General features: G+C 41.6%; 1 protein-coding gene across 8 annotated transcripts in view; it reads left to right on the forward strand.

The window, feature by feature from the left end:
* GRM7 (glutamate metabotropic receptor 7) overlaps positions 1-24,046 on the forward strand; it is a 430,791-nt gene that overhangs the window by 176,006 nt on the left and 230,739 nt on the right. For all 8 annotated transcript variants that reach the window (XR_004537403.1, XR_004537404.1, XR_004537405.1 and 5 more), the window contains one exon: positions 3,426-3,642. Coding sequence is in view for 3 of the 8 variants with exons in the window: in XM_033926677.1 (XP_033782568.1) it covers positions 3,426-3,642 (217 nt within the window). In the remaining 5 variants the exon portion in view is untranslated. The remainder of the gene's footprint in view (positions 1-3,425; positions 3,643-24,046) is intronic.

The raw sequence follows: 24,046 nt of genomic DNA on the forward strand, positions 1-24,046 counted from the left end.
CTGGGGGCTTTAGGTTTGAGGCAAGGATACCCGGTCAGTTGCAGTGGTGGCCATGACATATAGTCCTGACTGGATTAAGAGCATGAAAATATAGTTGGATGAATAGCACCGAGGCCAGGCCAATGGTTTCAAATCAATAGCTATGGTGGGAGAGTAAGAGGAGACTTAGAGGAGACATGATAGAAACCTTCAAAATCCTGAAGGGCATAGAAAAGATAGATAGGGACAGATTCTTCACACTGTGGGGAACCACAAGTACAAGGGGGCACTCGGAGAAATTAAAAGGGGGCAGGTTTAGAACAAACGCTAGGAAGTTCTTTTTCACCCAGAGGGTGGTGGACACATGGAACGCGCTTCCAGAGGCCGTGATAGGCCAGAGCACGTTACAGGGCTTCAAAGAAGGTTTGGATAGGTTCCTAGAGGATAAGGGGATTGAGGGGTACAAATAGGAGTTGAAGTAGGTTATAGGAATAGTCAGGGACCATTGCACAGGTGATGGGCCTCGAGGGCCACTGCTGGAGCAGACCGCTGGGCGGGATGGACCTCTGGTCTGACCCAGCGGAGGCAAATTCTTATGTTCTTATCTGTAGTTACATAGAAACATAGAAGATGATGGCAGAAAAGGGCTACAGCCCATCAAGTCTGCCCACTCTGCTTACCCACCCCCTGTCTGCCCTAATGACCCAATTTCCTTACCTAGTTGGGCTACAGACATGAGTTGGGTTTCTCGTCCAGCACTGGGACCTTAATGCTCAATGCCAAGCCCCCCAGCATCCTCATAACTCTAGCTTTGCACCCTAATCCCATCCTGCAGCACCCTAGTTCTTCAGGTTGACTCCACATGCAGCGTGGCTTTTGCTTATCGATTTGCACCGTTCCTCAGAGCTCAGCCTGCCCTGTTGGCTTCTGAATGCAGACCTACAGTCTTGCTAAACCATGACACTTTTGTGAGATGAATGTTTCGTTTGTGTTATCTTCTCTCTGTTTGGTGCCATCAACTCGTGCTCAAGTCCTAGCGACTTGATGAACATCAGTAAGTTTTTGTGGCAGAATACAGAAGTAGATTGCTGGGCCTTTCTTCTGCACAGTATAAATTCCATGTGGTCGCTGCTGTCGCATCAAACGCGATCCTCTTCCTCCAGGACTGCCCAATGGGTGGTACATTGTTAGTCTGACATCTCTGCTGAAACCTGTCTGCCATGGGAGGCCCTGCTGGTAGTGAAACTACTGATGGCATCGCTTTCAGCTTCTCAGATGCGCACAAACCCCAGTGGCACAGCAAGCCCATGTACCATGACTCCTCTCCAGTGGCTGTAAAATGTGCATGTGTTTGTGCTGTTTTCTCTGTAGAGGCTATTAAATGTATGCATGTCTTCTCTCTGGAGAGTGACTCTGCTACTCTTTTGTAGATAAAGCCTATATATTTTCACAGCATGGTTGGAGAATGTCAGAGCCTCCACCCAGGCATATCATTCATAACTCTGGTGTATCTTTAGTCATTATCATCCATCTGGTGCTTTCACTTCTCCCAGGCTTGAATTGTAGCTCCGGCTTCAGGGATTTTCACAGTGTTTTATGGTGCATTTAGCAGTCAGAATGTCCTGATTGGCTAAAGGGGAACCAGCCCTAGAGTGCCAGGAAAAGAAATGGCAGCCTGTTGGAACACAGGTATGTCAATGCTGAAATAAGACATTACACTTCTCCATCCGTATTCATGGTTTTTAGCTTGCGTAGAGAAATTGCTGATTCCCGGCACTTTCTTCACCGTGTTTCGCCTCTCCTTCAGGAACAGGCCAGGACGCCCATCATGTTATTCGCAGTTTCACCATATTCACGATGGGTTTTAATAGAAAACGGCGAATAACATCTGAGAAAGTTATTTGCGGTTTTTCTGTATTCGCGAGTCTGTTAATCCTCCATCACAGCGAATACAGAGGGAGAAGTGGACACCTCTGGCTCCAGGAAGGATTTTATATGCGAAGACAATTTGTTTAAGCAAAATATTTACATGTACAATTTTCTTGAGAGCACCTTTTTGGGGGAAGGTATAATTTAAAAAAGAAAGATTATTTATAGTTCATCATAGTTCAATTTATTTGCTATACTGCAACATCTAAGCAGTTTACAACCATCAAATAATACTACTTGGGATCTAGCTAGGTACTTGAGACCTAGGTTGGCCACTGTTGGAAACAAGATATTCTCAAAGTTCAGCATTGATATTTATGTGTTACAAGCCAATGATTGAGATTCTGACCTGACATCATATCTAGCAGTATACTGCTTGACTTCAAGGTCTCTGAGGCTTGTCACTACACAGTCACTTAATTTATTAGGTGCCAGTTATAGAGGTGATTTTGGCTCAGTCATATTCTAGTACACCTCTTTTGTATTTGATTTTTGGTTTGGACCTTTGGTCTGTCTCAATATAGCAATTCTTATGTTCTTATGGTAGAGAAAATTGGGTTCAAAGGACAAGACAGCATTTCTCTCTGTTAACCAAAAAGTAGACTTCCATTTGGTGCTGAATCTGGCATCACCCTTGTACAGTAACCTTTAACTTTTCACCCCTCTTCTAGTGTAGCATATACCAGACGGGATTTGATATGCTGTCTGTTTCTTATATGCAGATGCTTTCTCTGTCCCTCCAGGGCTCTCAATTTAAGTTTTGCACTGGGGCAATGGAGGGTTAAGTGAGCTTCCCAGGTTCACAAGGAGTTGGCTTGAGAAGTGAACCTGGTTTCTTGGGTTCTCAATGTCCCCAGTATTAACCATTAGGCTAATCCATCGCTCCATTTTCACACATATCGTAGCCCACATGAAACACCAGCGGGGTCATTTAATAATGGCTGGTGAGCGCAAGTGCCATTAACACCTACTGTCTGCCACCAAGCCCATAGGAATAAATTAGGTCTTCTGGCATATAACACATATGAATGAAATTAGCGCACTCTGGCTCCTTTATGAGGTTTAGTAAATAGGCCTCACAGTATCCTAGGGTTCAGGCTTCCCGCCTGGTTGGTTGAGTATTTTTTCTATGAAAGGAATAGAGAATTAGCTTAGACCTTTGAGGGTGGGAAAGCCAGTGATGGCCTTGCCTAGCAGTGACTGGATTGACTCTGAAAGACTTAATGGGAGTGAGTGAAAGGAATAAGAAAAAGAGAGAGAGAGAAGATGAAAGAATGTGAGGTACAGTAAAGCTTTGATGAGGGAGGTGTGTCCCTTGGAGCAGAGGCCGTTTTAACCGTTGTGTACAATGCAGTCACACCCAATCCAGACATATGTGGCTGCAGATATATGCTCTGTTGCATCAAATAATCAATGTCCCCTAAAAAGCCACATCTTCCCTTTTGCTAAATTGTGCTCTATTTGCTCACCTTATAAATGCAAACCGTAGTCACAAATGTGTGGTCTATTCTCTACAGATCCCCCAGATCAGCTACGCATCCACGGCACCAGAGCTTAGTGATGATCGGCGCTATGACTTCTTCTCCCGTGTGGTCCCACCAGATTCCTTCCAAGCACAAGCCATGGTGCAAATTGTCAAGGCTTTGGGGTGGAATTATGTGTCCACACTGGCGTCTGAAGGAAATTATGGAGCAGAGGGAGCAGACTCCTTCACGCAGGCTGCGAGAGAGTCAGGTAAGCAAAGGCTCCTGCGTCACTCTTCCACTGGATTCTACCCACCTGATTCAGGGGCTTCCTGTCCCCCACCACTGATGTTTTGTTTCTGTGCTGCTGGTATTATTGTATCTGAAAGGGTCCTTGGCAGTATTTAACAATAGGTATAACTTTATGAAACTGATTCACTGTGGCAAACATTAAAATCCAAACATAGGTGATAGTTTATTTGTAAGAAATACATTTGGAATCTAAAAAAAAAATGTTGACAAAAAGATAGAGACTGGCACCGACCCTCTTAACCAATACTAAAATACTGCTCTATATGTGTACTGAGTTAAAAATATTCAAAGAGAAATATACTTACCATTCAGGAACAAGTTTCAAACTTTTAACACTGGATTCAGTAAATAGTGCTAAGAATTTATCACTGAAAACCCCCAGCACTGAGCAGCATTCTCAACTAGGTGTTCTGGGACTGGCACCCATTACAGTAAGCCGGTAGTGCAGGGATTTGTGTTCAATCTTTGCACACAAGGAGATTCACCGCTGAAACCAGGTTTTAAATCCTGGTGTACAAATTGGGTGCAGATCCCCACTGTCTATAACACTGCGTTGTGTTTAAGGGAACACTTCTGGCCTGCCCAGGCCCCGATCCACGTGGAAACTCTTAGGCAGTATCTATACATGGTGCATGAATGTGTTTTCATGTGAATGTACTTAAACCTTGCTAAGCAAGCAAAACCAAACAGATCTAAAAAAAAAACCCAAAAAACCTCAGAGGTCCAGAGGTGAACAGCTGTTGTAAGCATATATACCATCACCCATATATGGACTCACTTTCATAGTACGAACTCAGCATATAATGACAATTGAGCAAATATAACGAATGACACCAGCCCGACTCTTCAAGAAAACATCATGTAAAAAAGAAATAATACCACAAGTCTCAAACTCCACCTCTCACTAAAGCCAACAATCCCCCAAACAAATAACCTTACCCATTTCTCACTCTTTTTTGAAAATGACCAATTTTTTTTTTTTTTTTGTAAGTCTTGTTGTAATACATCTTGGATAATTCTTTTGTAATCCGCTTGAACGCAAGGTAATGGCGGAATAGAAATCCCTAATGTAAAGTAATGTAATACAACCATCAGGGGATCCAAGTGTTGTGTCATGAAACAAAAAAAACATGTTTTTCCCCTCCATTTCAGGTAGATAGTGAGATCTGTTTGGTTTGGTTTTTCTGTCCCCTTCATCCACCCCACTTCCAGCACCATTAACTCTTTAACAGGGTAACTTCCTGGTTCTAGCATCTATTTTCAACCCATTCTAGAAAGAAAAGTAGGTGCCCCACCCTTCCTTTCTAGAGATTAGGCCAAGTGGTGTATGTTTCAAACCACTCTACCTCGATCACGCATGAATGTGCAATACATGATAGCACACTTTACCCATGTATCTACATGTGCTAATCATATACTGTCATCAAGATACACATGACTGCATTTACTGTAGATGAACTATGATTTACTTGTGTGCATACGTGAGAATGATCCTGTTCCTGGTAGAAAAGACTTGAAAAGAGGAATTCAAAAAACAAACAACCAGGATACAGTCAATGTTTCAAAAGATGCTTCTTTAAGTGCATTTTTCTTTTGTTAAAGTCTACCTGTCTAATAGTTTCTTACGGACTTTTCCTCCAGGAACTTGTCCAAACCTCTTTTAAATTTGGGGTTGAGTCATCTCCGGTAGCAAGCTACATAGCTGAGCTATATCCAAATCATCAATAAGCTGCTGTGTGTCAAGAGAGCAAAGGGGCATGTTGGGAGGTGTTATGGTAGGAATCGGACGGGGCCTCAATCTGGATGTACTGCAGCCATATCAAAGCGGTTCATAGAGGAAACTTAAACGCCAGCAGTTAGACCTGTTGAGATTGCGTCTAAGTTCCAAAAAGGTGCACAAACTGACAAGAAGACCACTGGAGGATTTTAAAGCATGACCCCCCCCTTACACCCCCAGGGTCACGACCCCTTCCCACCACCCAAAGAGCAAAAAAACAAAACCTTTAGGCTTCCCATCAGTTGATCATAGCAGAGGAATCCCCATCAGCTGAGCCGGTTTCAGAGATTTCTGGTGGCTCAACTTCTGGGGATTCCACCTGCCAGGATCAGCTGAGCGTAGCACTACATCCCTCCCACTGAAATCCCTGACATCCCCCTGAATCCCCAATACCCCCTGTCAGTTTTGGCTTTTCCCTCGCATCCCCTACCATTCCTGGGCCCCCTTGCCACATCCTCAGATCCCCGGGGAGGTGTAGGATGCATATACCCCCTTGTATTATCCCTCCCCCTCTCGCCCCCACTCTCCCTCCCTTTCCTCCCTCCCCTCATCTCTCTAATGGTTGATGATACGGTAGACTGGTAGAGCGTGAGTTCATCATCAAAGTTGAATCAGCTCAGGTCTACTCAGTTATCTGCCACATTCATGAACCCATTAAGTTCTCTTCCCAAAATTACTTTATATGCTTCCAGCCAGTAAGGATATATCACAGGAAATGAAGACTCCAAATGCTCTATACTGACTCAAGTTATTGAAAACCTCAAGGACAACTTTAGGTTATTAATAGAATCAGTGGATACTTTTGTTTTAAGCTTTATTACAATTCTTATTTCAGAAATGAAGCTAGAGGTGAACCACTGGCTGCAATGACAGGCAATGCTCCTTCCAAAAAGTGCATTAAAATGACTTACCCAAATTGCATCCTCTGCCTGTTGCTATACTTTAATTGGGTCCCTGGATTTTACTTCATCGGTCTATGACATGTGAGCAATTGCAAGCCCATCAGAAAGGTATTATGGGCATAGCCAGGCTGCATTTCATAGGGACAGATATAAAAATGAGGAATGTGCATATATACTTTGGACTTCATCACTTTTCTAGCAGTCATTTTTAGGAAGCGGAAGGAATGACCCTTTTTTTTTTTTTTGAGGAACCATTGACAGATCCTGTGCATAGTAAAAGCTATCCCCCCTCTCCCCCTTTTATGAAACTGTGCTAGTGTTTTTTTATCGCCGGTCATGGCGGTAAAAGTTCTGAAGTACATAGGAATTCTATGAGCGTCGGCACTTTTACCGTCACAGCTGGTTATTAGAGGTATAATGGCAATTCTGAAGAAAGATGCCACATAAAGGGTAGTTATATCAACTGGAATGGTGTCCCAGTAATGCTATGTGCTTAGCACCAGTTCTAAATCAGCATCTTGGCGCCAGGATTTCATTATAGAATACTAGCGTAAGGTTGGCATTGGTGCACCCTCTTAGGCTGTCAACATAGTTTATAGTGTAACTGAGAGATGCGCTCATGTGTATGTCCCTTGCACCTTATAGAAGAGCACCTAAGGCTTATAGGGGCCTGTCAATTTCATGGCACCTATGACATGTGTAAGTGGCATCTACCTCTTAAAACTAATGAAATTATAATGCCTTAAGTGTGGCACAAGACCGACAGACAAGTGGCTCCACCAGTTCCTTCTAGTGAGGGGCTGCCTATGTACTAGTTTAATTCAATTCAGTATTCTCTGAATAGTAAGGGGGGGGTGGTCTTCCCTGGGCGCAGTCTTCCTCGGGGCGCTTTCCAGGGTTAATTTATGCATAGCCAAATTTTCAAAAGTGTGCATATAACTGTAAGCCCACCTCTGAACATTTCCACAAATTAGGCAAGCGTGTGCTTTGTTTGCATGACTGCTTGGGATGTAAGCGACAGATCTCACATTGCAAAATCATGATGACATATCTTAAGAAAGAGGATTCTGGAATGTCAGCCAGTGGATAAAACTGCAAATTCTTTATCAGGAAAATGAAAAGATCATACAAATTATTCCCCCTGGGAAACCTGCATTCTGATTTGGGATTTTAAAGTTCTTTTACTTTCTGTTCCGAGGTGTGATTTATTTTGCAGCTCGTGAGTCTTGAGTGATACGTTTTGTTACGCACTGCAGTAAATCCTGTAATGTCCCAAGCAAATCCCATTCATGGATCATTTTGTGAGATTGCTTTGATTTTATCTGTCACATGAGTGATTTTTATGCTAGCCAGTGCTATACAGATTTTGATATGTAGCTTTTACACATCAGCGATCGTAGTTGAGGTGTAATGATTAGTTCAATGTAAATCTCTTGACCTTATTCCACTGCACAGAATTATGCAGTTGGGTTCTGGTAGGCTTGAAAGCTATTTCACTGCAATCTGCTGGTCTTGGTTGCAATTTGTTCCTCCGATAACACAGCGCAGCTCCTCTATCAATTACTGAAAACCTCTGGAACTTATCACTCTTGATCTGAACAAGAAGCAGAGGGAAGTGGCCCATGACTGAGGTTTGAAAATTTGAAGTTGATCCTAAATTAAGCATGTTACAGTAATGCTTATCTCAGTCCAATTCTGTGTTCTGCTCTCTTAGAGCTAAGAGCCCTCGACTTCTTCAGTCGTGGCGTGGATGACAGATTTCTTCATGTGCATGAAACACTGAATACTACCTCTGCGGCGGAGCAAGAAAGAGCCAAAATATCTTTTTATTGTAGTTGAAAATAATGCAAGAAAATCTGTTCTTAACAAAGTTAATTTTTAAAAAAAATAATCTGTTGTTATTTAAGTCAATGTTGTTACTTTTGTGAGAAAAAATAACCACCCAACTTTTATAAAACCATTAGCATGGTTTATATAGCACTGGGCCACAGCGCTAACAGCTCCTAGAATTCTATGAGCGTCGGAGCTGTTATTACGGTTTTGGTAAAAGGGAGGAGGGGGAATGTTTAATCTTTACTCCTTCAGTGATGAGAACTGGACTGATGCCCTACCCAGGTTTGGTTGAATGTCAGATAAATTTGCACCGACATCAATATTTTTTTTTACCTCTTCTAGAATCTGTTGATGCAGAGCTAAGATGTGTCCCCTTTACATCTTGTTGTACTAAACAAATACAGTATATCAAATTCTGGTTTCACTTCTGTGGCAGCAACTCATAAGTTCCTCCAGTGCCAAATATTTTCTGCAGTAAAACAAACCTTTCAAATAAACAACTCGGAGCTAGAGAGGGACATGGGACAAATTTTTCTCTGTCCTTGCGGAACTCATTTTCCCATCCCAGTGAGTTCTTTCCTGTCCCTGCCCCATTCCTGCAAGCTCCAATGCTCTATCTGCACAATCCTCAGTGTTTGAGGCTTGTGCGGGTTAAGGGTATAGGAATGGGACAGAGGACAGCGACAACTCGCGGGACGGACAGGGAAAATCAGAACCTATGTTTTTTCTACCACACTAGTTAGGATTTGCAGCAAAATGCAGGCAGGATCTGGGCCTGGTCCCAGAGCCCTTCTGTTCTCCCTGAGTGCAGTCAGAGATACGCAACAGCTGAATTACCTGGTACTAGTGCTTTATGCATCGTGGTCCTTTCCATGTATAAAACAGTGCTTCACTCTTCACCTGTCTTGGCAGCTTTGAAATTACCCTGAAGGGTTAGGATGCATCACACTGGGGTGAATTCTATGGAGGCATCTGGGCACCCACCTTTCATTATAGAATCTTGGCCTGAGTGTGTATTTTAGTCTTGCCCACGTATGCCTTGTGATTATAGGTGGATTGGGTAAGCACACTTCCAGACGGGATGCAAGTTGCTGCTTGAGGCTGATAATGGACATATTCCATTATGTTTCAACTCTTGGATCCCTCTCCTCTTTATTTGTGGGATTTAGCTCACAGCTTTCTTATTGCAGTGGAAAATGACAGAACTGCTTTCTTTGGAAGGGCTTCTGATCTAATGTTGAGGCAATGGAGGGACCACAGGGAATATGGTGGGCTTTGACCTTAGGCTGCAGGTCCCCCTCTCTCCTGTTCCCTGTGTGTGTTGTGTTCAAACTGGACAAGGTTTTTGAGGAGCATGGATAAACCGAAAAGAAAGTTTTGCATTTCTTTCCTCAACTCTTGCCTTTGCTTCTTGTAGTCTGGTTTTTGTAAAACTGGGTATACGTAAGGCTCCCAAATCCCTCTTGTTCTGAAGCACTTGAATGCACAGCCCATCTTCAGGCTCCAGTCAAAAACAGTAATTAAAAAATGTAGCATTATTATCCCTGAGTGCAAACTGTTGTTTTGTGTTTTTAGAGAAATGTGCCCTTACAGGTGAATTTGGAGGATTATTTACACTGATTTTCATAAGATGAACAATGAGAGGTCGCCTTCATTTGCTGTAAAAGACTCATTTGCGTAGTGTAGGTCAGATATTATAATACCATCACTAATTTTGTGTGGATACAGACAACGAATGTGTGAACACAGAATCTGACTCCAATACAATTCTAATTAAATATCTTTTCAATTTGCATCATCAGATCAAAATCTGACCCTGCAACCAAGATTTTGCTTCTGCTTTTGTTCTCTCACCTTTTTTTTTTTTTTTTCAAATCTCCTTTCTTCATTCCTTTGAAGTCTCATTTCTTCATTTTTTTGTTCTTGAAATCCATAAAGAATACAGAGCTGACAAGTTACCCAGTTAAAACATAAGAAGATAAAAATAGCCTTACTAGGTCAGACCAATGGTCCATTAAGCCCAGTTTTCATGGTGGCCAATCCAGGTCCCTAGTTCCTGGCCAAAACCCAAGGAGTAGCAATATTCTAGAATCTGAAAAAGTAACAAGATTCCAGAATCCCCAACGAATAGCAACATTTCATGCAGAATCCCGTAAGAACATAAGAATAGCCTTACTGGGTCAGACCAGTGGTCCATCAAGCCCAGTAGCTCTTTCTCACAGTGTCCAATCCAGGTCACTAGTACCTGGCCAAAACCCAGTACAAGAATAAGAAACGGAAAATACCTAGCAGACATCTCGGGGATTAACAATTTTTATTAAGAATTTCTACAAGCCTGTCTGGCTTCTAAAGTCCATGTCTAGTCGTTACTGTAGGCGGCAAGTGTGTGAAAAAATGAAATCAAAGCATGTGGAAAATAAACTGGAGGCTGTTATTTTCCTCACTTGGCACCTTTGTGACTTCCAGGATCTGGTGTATTACTAAGTCCTCATTAGAAGAGGCATCAGGTCATGTGAGCAGAGCATTGGCAGCTTCTAATTGGTCGATGCTTCAGTTGAGATCTATAAATTAATTCCGTTATACCAGGGTGATACTAATAGCTACTCCAACCCAGTGAAAATGGCAAACAGTTCATCTGAACCTTACGTCTGTGCTCTGGTCTGCTTAAATGGTTCCTGATATTGATCTAACTTAATTAGTCCATGGGGACCATGCAATGGAATTTATCAGAATCATTAATGAAGTGCTCTCATTGCAACTTGCTCTTTTGAAGCTACAGACTTGAACTCTGGAAGTGCAGGACGTGCAAAGCTGTCTCTAGGGCTCTCTTCCAGCATTTGGCTCAAACTGGAGCTTTCTGAACATATTACAGGGGAACACAAGCAGATAATGGAAGATGCTGGAGTTATATGCTTCTGAGCTCATAAACATCCTCTCAGTCAAGTTGAACTAGCGTATTCATTTGGCAGTTGATGCCCTCTTTGAATAATTGGCCATTCTTTAAAGATTACATCTGTGCAGCAAGACAGGCCGCTCAGCCCTGCCATTCCTCAAGCTCCACTGCAATTAATGGGAAGCAGATCTTTTGTATGAGAAGGGAGTGTAAACTGCCTTATTTAATATTGTAGCTGTGTTTAGTATACCGGTACATCTTTTCCTGCAAACTTGGGCCGGGTGCAGAAATGGAGAAGAGGAAGGGGAATGGTGGCCACTGGAGATGATAATAGCTGAGAGCTAGAAGAGCCCCTATATTAGAGCTTCATATACAATAAATAAATGTATTCATTTATTGGGATTTATTAATTGCCTTTATAAAAGAGGGTTCATCTAAGACAGTGAAACAGTACCCAGGAGCTGTCCTTTATGTATGACACAATTCATTGATCCGAAGACACAGAGACTAGCCGGTGTAAGCCTGTATTGAGTCCGAACAAACATGGTTTGGTAGATTGGCCAACACTTATTGGTCAAACCAACTTGATCAAACATCTAATACTGATGTTAGAAGATGAAAACCAATTGACCCAGTTATTGATAAGGCTATGTGTCAGCTGTAGACACTTGAAATCCTTGTTTGGGGTCTGTTTTTCTGCTGTTCTCGCAATCTAAATATATGAATTTACGGGTTCTTGAATTTAATCCAAGATTGTAGCTTCTCCTACCTGTGCATCTTTTCTTTTTTACCTGGATGTTTCTTCTTCCTTTGGGTTTTAAGGTTCTTGAAAACAAAGACTGGGATCTGGCACAATAAGCTCTCATTCTATATTATCCTCATGCAAATCCGTTCCCATCTGTAGTGGTCCAGTCATCATAGATCTTGACTGGGTTTCCTTCACCTTCTCAAACTCCAATGCATCCATTTGATGTCATTGTTGTGACCATCATGACTTTTTCTCCTAGTCCCAACTTTATCCATCATTTGATACCTATGGCAATATATCCAGCACACAATGAGCTTTCCCAGGTGCTTCACTACATTAACCGGCTACTTTGAAGTTCTTTGATGTAATTTCTTCTAGGCTTTTCTTATGTGATAGTTTTCAGCTCTTGGCTAATGGATTTTTGAATCACCAATATTATAGTTTGTGACCATGGATCTCGTTTTCCAAATTCTTGACCAATCATTTGGGTTTTTTCACCCTTTTTCCATCATATGTGCTTGGTTACAAATTTTGCCTTGTCCTCTTCAGTTCCTTGGATATGTAACTGATCCTTCCACTGGTCCCTATGTAGCAGCACTCTCTGTATCATGCTTCTCAACCAGGTCCTCAACCAGTTTATATCTTTATATATGTCCCAGTCCCATACTGTCTAGTGCAGAATAGCGTGAGAACAAACCAGCTTCATTTCCTGAGCTGGGCCAGTCAAGTGTTTTCATTAATTCTAGCTCATTGTATAAAACTGTCAACCAGAATGTGATCAGCAGAGTCAGGAAAGGGTGTTAGGGTGCTGGGGAGGAAGTAGCTTGTGCTGACCAAATGACTTCTGCAGCTTCAACATCATCTTCTCTTCTTTTTTCTTTCTCCTCTGTGAACCTCAGTAAGGAGCTGCATGTTGTTTCTGTCCTAGGAGAATATGACTGTGATACAATCTGATATCTGTGCCCAGCATTTCTTCATGCCGGATAATGGCAAATCCGCCAGCATTGGAAGACAAATGATGCACTCAGTTACTGTATCATCCAGTATCTAAACTATATCAAATGCACGGCTTGCATTTTCCTGAGAAAAACTGAAAACCTGCTGCTGTTGGTTACCTCATAACCCGTTCATCCCTTATGTAAATTAACTAGGCTAGGGCAGTGTATAGATATTGACTGGATTGAAAGAAAAATCTGTTTTTCTTCCTGGTTCTACTATGAAGCTCGTAGTCAGAAATATATTTTTTTTGTATATTTTGGCATAAACTACAGCTCTGCTCACATCCTGTTAACAGAGAACATTTGATGCTGAGTTACTGTCCTTCCCAAAGACAAAAATGATTGGTGCTGGGAGAGAACTGCTCTTGTAGAGCTCAGAACCATATGATGACATTCTCCGCATGTAAGTCCCTTCCTGCATTTGAATGAGGCTTTAGACAGAAGGTCAGAAGCTCTGTTTCTTCATTCAGGTGTCAAAGCACAATAAGCTTAGGTAAAAACTTGGGATAAGTCCAAAAGATAAATTAGTGAGGATGGAACTGGGTATATTAGTTCATATCTTACCAAGCCTGTAAGCTCGGTAACTCTCCAGGATAGCTACTAGGAAGAGTACTTTCCAAGTCAGGAACATGGGAGACTTCATGAGTGAAGCAAGGGGAATTTGGAGCAGAGGCTTTTCATGAAATACTTAGGCCTTCCATAAAGTGTTCACGCAGCTGTGACTTTGAAGCTGGAAGGTTAATGTACCAGAGCACGGTAAACCAAACATAGCACTGAGATGAACTGGAAAGGTTTGAAGCCAAGGTATAAAAGTGTTCTAGATATTGTATAATTTTGGGAGGGGAATATAACAGGATCAAGACTGTTAGAAAAGCACCAGACTGAAAGCCCTGCTTGAAAAAGTCAAATATAGATTAAAAAGAGCTCCAAGCTGAAAGGAGCCCTGACCCAATGGAATGACCAGTTTTTGACTTATGTTTACATCACTTCACCAAGACTGCATCGAGGCTTAACACTGTCAGCATAGCTATTGCTAACAGTCAGCATTTTTGGTTGCCCTAACCAATGTCAGCAAAGGCCTATGGAAATTATATCAATCTGACTCTGGATGTTGATGCTAAGTGCTCATGCACAGAATTCACATACAGAAAGCATCCAGGCAGACTGTTTCAAACACCACAGTGGCTAATGACAAGAATACTACGTCTTCAAAAGGAGATCCAAGTAACATTCCTAAAAATTATAAATCCTAACATGAAACATTCTGTGCAGCAGACATAAGTACACGCTCTCCCTCAATATTTGCGGATTTGATTATTTGCGATTTTTTTTTTTTTACTTCTATTTGCAGGCTGCCCCAACCTCCCCAGACCTTACCTGGTGGTCTAGCGGTGATGTGGGGCAGGAGCAATCTTTCTATGCTCCTGCCCCTTGCAGAGCCATCATCAAAATGGCTGCCGTGAGTTCTATGCTCTTCCGGCGATAAGCTGTTCTCCTCGAAAGAAGTGTGAGGAGTCTCCGAAACAGCTCCACTTTGCGCCGAGGTCTCGTCCCAGCTCTACTTTGGGTCCCCGTTCAACAAACACGGTCCATCGGCCAGGTAACTTGTAGCAGCCCAGGTCTGAAGGGAAAACCAGGTCTTTGATTTCCTTTTGACCATTGTTAGTAACATGCACCGCAGCATTCAGCAAACGCGATCAGGCTGCTATCTATGGTTAGATTCCTCCAGAATTTTATTTTTATAATTGTTTTTCTCCATTTTGCCTGGCACTGAAGTCAGACTTACTGGTTTGTCATTTCCCAGATCTCCCCTGTAACCATTTAAAAAAAATCGGCCAAACTTTGCCACCATCCAATCTTCAGGTACTATAGACAATTTTAGCGACAGGTTCCAGATCAGCAATTTATCATGTTTGAGTTCTTTAGTACCCTGGGATGTCGATTGGCTCTAGTATATTTTCCAGATTCACACCGAGATTTCTTTCAGTTCCTCCGCATCATCAGCCTTGAAAACCATTTCCGGTTCAGATAGATCTTTTACATCTTCTTCCGTAAAGAGCAAAGCAAAGAATTCATTCAGTTTTTCCACTATGGCCTTATCCTCCCTGAGCGCTCCTTTTGTTCCTTGATCATCCAACAGTCCCACAGATTCCCTCACAGGTTTTCGGGGGGGGGGGGGGGGGGTTGTGTGCTGTCCCATAGCTTAAGGACTGTAGAACAGAGCAGGGTCATATTTATGTCATACTTATATTCTCAATTGTTTTTTTTAATGTTTTGTCTTTTTTTTTTTTTTAAACCCTATTTGATTTGTTTATTTTAAATTTTAATTTATTCTAAACTGCTTAGATTTACCTCCTGGTTTTATATTTGCAGTATATTAAATAATTTGAACTTGAACTTCATACTAGGAAGAAATACCAGGTTTTCAGTTCGGCTTTAGAGATTTGTATTGGTTAAGAGTTGTAATTGGGTCTCATAGCCAGTTTTGGATGAGGTTCTCCCATGTTCAAAGTCAATCGGGAAATGAGAGAGGAGACGGTTCAGCCCCCTATTTACCTGCTGAATTTACAGCCTCTGGGTATAATACGTGGCTCTGAAATTTACAATTTTCCAATCTAAGTCCATTCCTTCACAAGGCTGTTGGTCAATCATGGCTGAAACTTTCTTTTTCTTTCTTACTTCAACAGATATTATTTCCTTCTCTAACATGACTCTTATAAATAGAAAACCATCTCTTTGCAGAGTAGATGAAAGGTTGTGATTTTCTTTGCTTTTTCCTCATTTTTCCATCGGTTCCTTTGAAGCTGGGTGGCAGATAAGTGCTGTTGAACGTGTCTATGAGAGGCAGAGTAGGTGTGAAGCAAAAATATCAAGGAGCGCCTAGTTCCATTACCGAATGGGCACCTACTGCGTGTCCTGGGGCTGCTGAATTTGAGACACCTCTCTAGAGGGCAACGTCTTCCATTTCTGTGTGTCAAATGGGCTTTACATATTGCATTGTGTCTTGTTGAATGCAAAGTCAGACATACCATCCAAGATCTTTCTGAATATCGAGCTTCCAGAGGAACAACAGTCTTTCATTAAAGCATAGGACTGGGCTATTGTCCTAACTTTGGGATCTTGGGTAACTTTATCTTCATCAGCTTCTAGTTACATAACTGTAATTTAATTAATTACAGTAATGACAGTGTCGGTGTCCTGTCTGAATCCTGTTTATAGCTTCATGTTGGACACGCTAACACTTCGCTTATGATGTAGGAATGACTGAATTAGTTTTGATAATGGTGACAAGTCACATTTTTAGCATAAATCTGCTTCTAAAATAAAACTACTGTAGTTATTTGCAATACCTGACAGCACATTTTCACACAGACATTCCCTTCCCAAATCTGCTGTTGCTGACATTGTCCACCACGAACAGAGAAAGTCCCATATGCGATATATAGACTGCTTTGGTCGTATCACAGGAAGGCAGGCGATCAAGAATCTGATAAAAAAGCAAACGTGGACCTCTGCCCATCCCGGGCACATCCTGCTCCCCTGGAATGGGGGCACACATCTTTTAAGGGCTTTTATCTGTATGTAAACTCTTTGAAATCAAGCCTACTGATGTGCCAAAGTTCATAGGCTATTTCCAGCTGCCCTTAAGGCTTTTCCATTTCATTTTGCTTTGGGGGAATGGATCTCAGTATTTGTATATTCGGGATGATGAAGGGGGCTGAGGTGATCTGTTGCTTGGCTGTCGTATTTTCCTGGATTTAACACACTTCTCTTCCATCAAACCCTTGGAACCTGTATTGCATCCATTCAAAAATTCAGACAGTAAACAATGTTGCTACTCTTTGGGTTTTTGCCAGGTACTAGTGAACTGGATTGTCCACTGTGAGGACAGGCTACTGGGCTTGATGGACCATTGGTCTGACCCAGTAAGACTATTCTTATGTAAAATCAAGATGTATATCTATCGGTATTAATATGCTCAACAATCACTGATAACAGAGGCATTTCTACATACTTTGTTTCGGGTTAGTGGAATGATTTGCTAATTTTTCTAGCATGAGCTGGGTGTTGAATGCTGCATGAGAGATACTGGGCCGTTCAAAAAGCCTGCACAATGAATTAGTTATTTCAGGGAAGAGAGGAGACTGGAGATGGAATATTCCATTAGCGCATTGTATTTCTGCTCTGAGGATACAGAAGTTGCGTGTTCCATTATTGCTGTAATTCAGAGAAATGAGTTATGGGAAGAAGAAAAGCCTGTACACTCTGCAGCCATTATCTTAAATTCACTTCTTGGTCAAAACAAATGTTTCCCTGTCATAAAGTATATTACAGTGTGATTTAAGGAAAGCTTGGCTTTATATACTGAAGTTTGAGAACTCTGCACTGAAAGCACCAAACAAAGTCTGCTGCATGGAGATGGACAGAAAAGCAGGCCAGGGGACAGCAGGCAGATTTCTGAGTGTTGGCATTAGCAGCAAAGGAGTGTCAGGAATCGCTTCTGCTCTTGAAACCCCCTGGATTCTTCCTAGATTAAGTGGATATCGGAGATAAAGAGGAGCTCGGGGATGGGGCTCCGTGCTCCTTTAAACCTTTGGATGGGGGGCTGTGTTGGGGCTCCTGCTTCAGGAAACATGGGGAGCTGGAGAAGGAAGGGAGATAGGGTTAACTTTCCAAGACTTGGTATAAACCATGAGGTTTAGTGTAACCTGTGTTAGCCATTTGTTAGTATTAATGAGATGCTTCGCATGTATTGGCATGCGATACAGCTCATTTATTTTTTCTGCTATTCTGCCAGTTTTTAAAAATAATTGGTAAGCATGACTGAAATACTACCAGTGGTGCATGTCAACATGCTGTAACATGTTAAGTACTGAATTCAGTATTAATGCGGCTTTGTAATGACAATTGTCAGTTGGGAACCTTAGGCCCAAGCTCTTTCTGGAGCTCTGCAATCACGGGCAGGGTATCTCCTTTGTGCGATGATTGAGTCCCTGCTGACCCTGCCTTGTTACATCTCCAAATCCAGCTGAATGTTGCTCTAAAGATGGCTGCTCCCATTACCCCTGCTAGCCAACTTTCTGTCTGATAGCCAGAGCTGACAATCAGGCCTTTCCTTATCATGCATTAGAAACATAGAAGATGACGGCAGATAAGGGCCATAGCCCATCAGGTCTGCCCACTCTACTGACCCACCCCCAAGTCTACTATCTTAGGGATCCCACACCTGCATTGCGTATGGATGACTGCAATTGATATTTTGACTTAATACTGTCTTGAAAATAATGTGTGTTTGGAGAAAATCTCCAACATCAGCTAATAAAGAAAAGTATTTTGAACAGGTGAGAGGAGATCATATGTTGATGAACTGCTACTACTACGACAACTATTAATCATTCTTTAGTGCTTCTAGTTGTACGCAGTGCTGTACACACTAAGCTTATGTACCTGGGAGTGCCAAGTGTCCTGCCCAGGGTCACAAAGAGGCTACAGTGGGTGCTTTAGGGTGAGGGGGTTAAGAGTTAAAACAACCTTGAAAAGTGGGCTTTTAGTTTGGACTGGGATACTGCAAGGGGCGAGGCTTGACATACTGAATCAGGCAGTCTGTTAAGAACATAAGAACTGCCATCTCCGGATCAGACCCATGGTCCATCGAGTCCGGCGATCCGCACACGCGGAGGCCCAGTCAGGTATACACCTGATGTAGTTTTAATCACCCATATCCCTCTATGCCTCTCGTAAGGAGATGTGCATCTAATTTGCCTTTGAATCCTAGCACAGTGGATTCCTTAATAACCTCCTTTGGAAGAGCATTCCAGGCGTCCACCACTCGCTGCGTGAAGCAGAACTTCCTGACATTTGTCCTGGACTTGTCCCTCCTTAGCTTCAAACCATGTCCTCTTGTCCGTGTCACGTTGGACAATGTAAATAATTTGTTTTTCTGCTCTATTTTATCAATGTCTTTTAGTATTTTGAACGTCTCTATCATGTCCCCTCGCAGCCTCCTCTTCTCAAGGGAGAACAGTCCCAGTTTCTTGAGTCGTTCCTCATATTCCAAGTTCTCCATACCTCTTATTAGCTTCGTTGCTCTCTCTGCACCCTCTCCAGCAGTTTTATATCCTTCTTTAGGTTGGGAGACCAATGTTGGACACAGTATTCCAAATGTGGTCTGACCATTGCTCTATAAAGCGGCATTATGACTTTCTTCGATCTACTCTTTCTTTATCATGCCTAACATTCTGTTTGCTTTCTTTGCCGCTGCCGCGCATTGTGCCGATGGCTTCAGGGTCCTATCTATCAGTACACCCAGGTCCTTTTCTTGTTCGCTCTTACCCAGAGTTGCGCCTGACATTCTATACTCGTGTTCCTTATTCTTACTACCTAAATGCATTACTTTGCATTTCTCCACATTGAACTTCATCTGCCATTGCTCTGCCCATTTCCCTAACTGATACAAGTCGCTCTGGAGTTCCTCGCTATCTTCCTGCGATCTGATTGCCCGGCATAGCTTTGTTCCAGGTGTACAGTACAGCAAGAGAGAAGGGACATAGTCTGGAGTTAGCAGTGGAGGAGACAAGTACAGTTAAAGAGAGACTTATCCAATGAATGGAGTTCCCAGTGAGGAGTATAGGAAGAGATAAGGGAGAAGAAATATTGAGGAGCTACAGAGTGAATGAATATGTAGGTCAATAAGAGTAGTTGCGGAAATGGTTAGGGAGCCAATGAAGTGACTTGAGGAGGGGAATGATGTGAGCATAATATAAGTTATGCCACAGCATTTTGAATGGATTGAAGGGGAGAGAGGGAGTTAAACCGAAAACCAGTGAGAAGCAGGTTGCAGTAGTCTAAGTGACTGGTGATAAAGATGTGGCTAAGGGGTTTTGGATTTTGCTAAAGGAAGTTATTTAATCTTGCTCATCGGTTGATCCAAGTCCCCCTCCAAATTATGATATCTATGCACAAGTTTGGGCTGCCTTCTTCCAAAACACAGTGAGTTACATTGTGAAAAGATTAGACATGTACATTTCATCAAATTTAGAGAATCAGATGCCTACAGTTGATTGTTGTTGGGTTAAGTTCAGTTGGTGCAAAACGTACTTGGTGAGCCTGTTGGACCAGTTTTGGGTGGCTTTGATGAAGGTAATGGTCAAGCAGATACTCGTTTGTATCATGGATTGTTCTCCATCTATGGAAAGGGAGTGCTTCCAGCATGTTTAAAGCAATTCTAATATACACCTGGTGCTTGGAAATGGGGAACTCCATGTGAAAGATCCTGGAAATTATTGCTTGATCTCCAGCTTGTCTTTTTTAGGCAAGTTGATTGACTAAGCTGTTATAATCCAATTACAAAGCTTTTTACAGGAGTATAATTTCTTAGATAGAAATCAATGTAGCTTCAGATCTACACATGGGACTGGGATTTTATTAGCATTGGTAATGGATAGTGTTTTGCAAAAGATTCAAGGTGATCAGATGGTGCAGATGATATTTTTAGATGCTGTGGCTTTTTCAATTTTGCTAGATGGATAGATTGAAATTGGGGCAGGACTTAATGTATCAGAATTAGTAAGGAGAGACGTCACTAGGGAGTGTTAAAACAAGACAAATGCTGACAAAAGGGAAATGGGATAGAACTACAATAAAGAGAGGAAAGAAAACAAAAGGTAGAGAAGGACCATTAGATCACCAGGCTTGTGTGGAGGGAGTGGGCTGTGAGGAGGGAGTAGGCATCCTTCCTGCCCTAATGATCTTATCATGAAGACCACCAGGCTTGTTTTTGGGCACTGCAGGGAGGGAATTGGTGCCATTTGTGGTGGTGGGTCTGAGGTTTATTTTCCTGTCATTGTCTGAGCTAATCAGTGCTCAGGCACTGATAGAAATTAAAGCCACGACAGCTCAGCTAAATATCAGCTAACTGGAGGCTTGTTTACTTTGGGGAATCAGCCAAGGAGCTAATTTTAATAATCGACCTCATTATAATACAGTTTTAATATTAATGACCTCCTACTACATTTGCATAGTACAATCGGAGTCTACCAGAAAGCATGGAAAAGACCAAGATGAGCCATTTTGATAAGGGTGTGTGTGTGTTAAATACACGTATTAAACGATGGTTTAGTGCCATTGTTAAATGCACAGTAAGTTTTGAGAATCTTCTTGTAAGTTAGTCTAATAAAAAAGGTATTCATTTTGTTTTATTTCTATATATTCTAATGAACTCCGTGTAATGCATTTGCAAAGGGTTCTCAGTGGCTGCTACCATGATTGGTAAAAGCCCCTGAGAACCCTTTTCTGCATCAGAGGCTACCGTCTAAATGCTGATGATTTACAATTTTTTTTCCCGTTGGAAAAATCTCATTCAGTAACTGAATGTAACTTGCCTTGAGCTACTCTTGGAAAAGGCCTGACTGTTCTAAATCAAAATCCTTTTCATCCTTTCTCTTTCCCTCTGTATTGCTCTTTTCATGAGTAAACCCTATGCATTGCTTTGCAAGAGCTCCTGGAGTGAGGGCCTTAAGTGTGGAGACAGAGAGTCCGTTTCAATCCTTGCTGAATTAATCAGACTGCGGCGATGGTCTCATTATCCCCTTTGATGATTGAGTGCATCAATGCTATTAAAGTGAAATCTTTCTTGTCTTTGTCACACTAAATGTGTATGTATGGAAAGAAGGATTAAAGACTTCGGTCCCCACAGCCCAACTGCTGCCACATCATCTGCCACACATCTAGCAATATATTTAAGGGATAAAATAACTACCCTACATTCTTCCTTTCCAAGCTACTCTCTCTTAACTACCTCTTATGGCCCCTCACTCTCAAGCACACTGAGCTCTTTTAATCGTCCTTCAATTCAAACTACACTTTAAGCCATGCGGACAGTTAAGATTTGATCAGCACCCTCAGATACAATCCCTTCATTCTTAGTTTTGCACTTCCAAATCATACCTCTTCCTTTCCTACAGAGGGTGATCATCGCAAGCTTAAACATTGGATTAATTCTTTCATTATGGAAAATGCTTATATCTATCTCAAACCGAATGATCCTGAATCACCTGATTCTGCTCTAAGTAATTATCAACCTAGTGCATCAAAAGTCATGGCATGGATCGTCCTCAACCAACTGAAAGACTACCTCACAAAAACTAATACCCTTCTTCCAAATCAAACCATTTGTTTTAGGAAGGCGCACAATACTGAAACAGTTCTCGTAGAAGTGACCACTTTTATATATCAAGCTTTAGATCAAGACAAAATTCCCATCTTCATCTCTTGACCTATGCTCTGCTTTTGACCTGCAGATTATACACTTTTACACTACATACATAGATTACAAGATATAGGCATAGCCAACACTGCCCTTGCTTGGTTTCATTCTTTCTTACCTGACAGATCTAACACTGTTTGCTGGCTCAACAAATCATTAGATCCTTACCCCCTCACATGTGGTATTCCACAGGGATCCATTCTCATCCGAGTTTTACTATGACTTGATATACCGCATTTATCAAAATTGTATCAATGCAGAGTACAAAAAAAATTATAATGGTTAAAGAAGGGAGGGGGAAAGGGGAAGAGAAGAATGAAAGGAAGGCGAGACAATCAGTTATTACCTTAAGTCTCATTCAGTCTCTAGGCTTAACAAACGCCTTTCGTATATGCAGATGATATCCAGATCTTGATGGGTGTGAACTGTAACTGCCTTGAAGAAATCACTACTCTCAATCAGAATCTGGCCCACATAGCAGAGTACCTATCGGCATATAAACTCAAACTGAAGTCAGATAAGACTCAAGAACTACTCACAGGACACAGAGAACATTCATCCCTTGGAGCCCCTGTCCTTCTGGCTGAGACACTAATTGCCTTTACATCCTTTATCATATTACTTGGATCTATCATTGATGAATACATGAGTTTTCAGCTACATAATGCCAACACCATCAAGTGCTGCTTCTATAAATTAAACATTTTCTTTTGAAGGATGCTTATGACCCCTGACCTCTGTACTTCACCGGCTTCTGGCAATTGGTCTCACGCAACATCATTCTGCAAATAATTTCTCTTTCCTATTTAATGATGGAGATCCCATGCCTTCCTTTATTCATTGTACCATTGTTACCCGCTCTGAAAGGTTTCTCAGAAAGTGGTATATCAAGTTATGTATGCAGAAGTATTTAAATGAGTTAATTAGCACATATGAATTCTTACTGAAACATGTTGCAGTTCATTTCAGTTGCTGTGCATTAGAACATGAGAAGAGCCATAGTGGGTCAGATCAAAAGTCCATCAAACCCAGTATTCAGTTTCCAACAGAGACCAGTCAAGCTACAAATACCTGGCAGGATCTCCCAAAGCATCTAGATTCCATGCTACCCACCGCCAAGGGAGGCAGGGCTAACCCCCAAGTCAATCCTAGTAAGGGTTTATGGATTTTACCTCTAGGAACTTGCCCAAATCTTTTTTTATGTTCAGTTACATTAACCAGTTTTACCACATCCTTGAAGAGCGAGCTAAGCAGGAACAGGTAGTTAAAAGCGGATCCTAAAATCTTGAAGGTTTGGATGCAGTTTAGGGTTATAGAGCATTTCCCAAACTGTTCTCCTTTGGGGCACCATTTTAGTGGTTGAACAATTATATGAACCTGATGGCTTAAAGTTTTTTTTTTCAAGTTCAAGTTTTATTCAAATTTTGATGTATCGCAATATCATAAATTCAAAGTGATTTACAATTAAAAACATGGTCTCAATTACTAACTACAGAGCAACAAACACACCAACATTACAGGTGGAGTGGGAATAAGCATAATAAAGGAAACAAGAAAGGTAATAAAAAAAATAAAAAAGTAAAAAGAAAATGTAAAAATTTTTTATTGATTGATTTATTTTTTCAATTCCTCGAGGCCTGGGACAAAGGAGGTGAAAGTTTATGCAATGAACCAACATTTTAATAGTCCTTTCAATTTATCTAACAATTTTTCTTCCTTACTAAGTGCTGGTAAAAAGTTCCATATTCTGGGCGCAGTAACAGCAAAGATCGTATCTCATCTTGTATTTATTATACTAAGCGATGGAATTACTACAAGGTTTTTGTCCTCTGATCTCAAACTTCTGGTAGGAATATATGGAATAATATACCTTTCTAGGAATGATGGCACTTTAGTTGTTAATATTTTGAATGTTAATAATGCTATTTTAAAGGTGATTCTGTGAAC

Source organism: Geotrypetes seraphini, chromosome 17 (assembly GCF_902459505.1).
Source record: "Geotrypetes seraphini chromosome 17, aGeoSer1.1, whole genome shotgun sequence".
NCBI classification, from domain to species: Eukaryota; Metazoa; Chordata; class Amphibia; order Gymnophiona; family Dermophiidae; genus Geotrypetes; species Geotrypetes seraphini.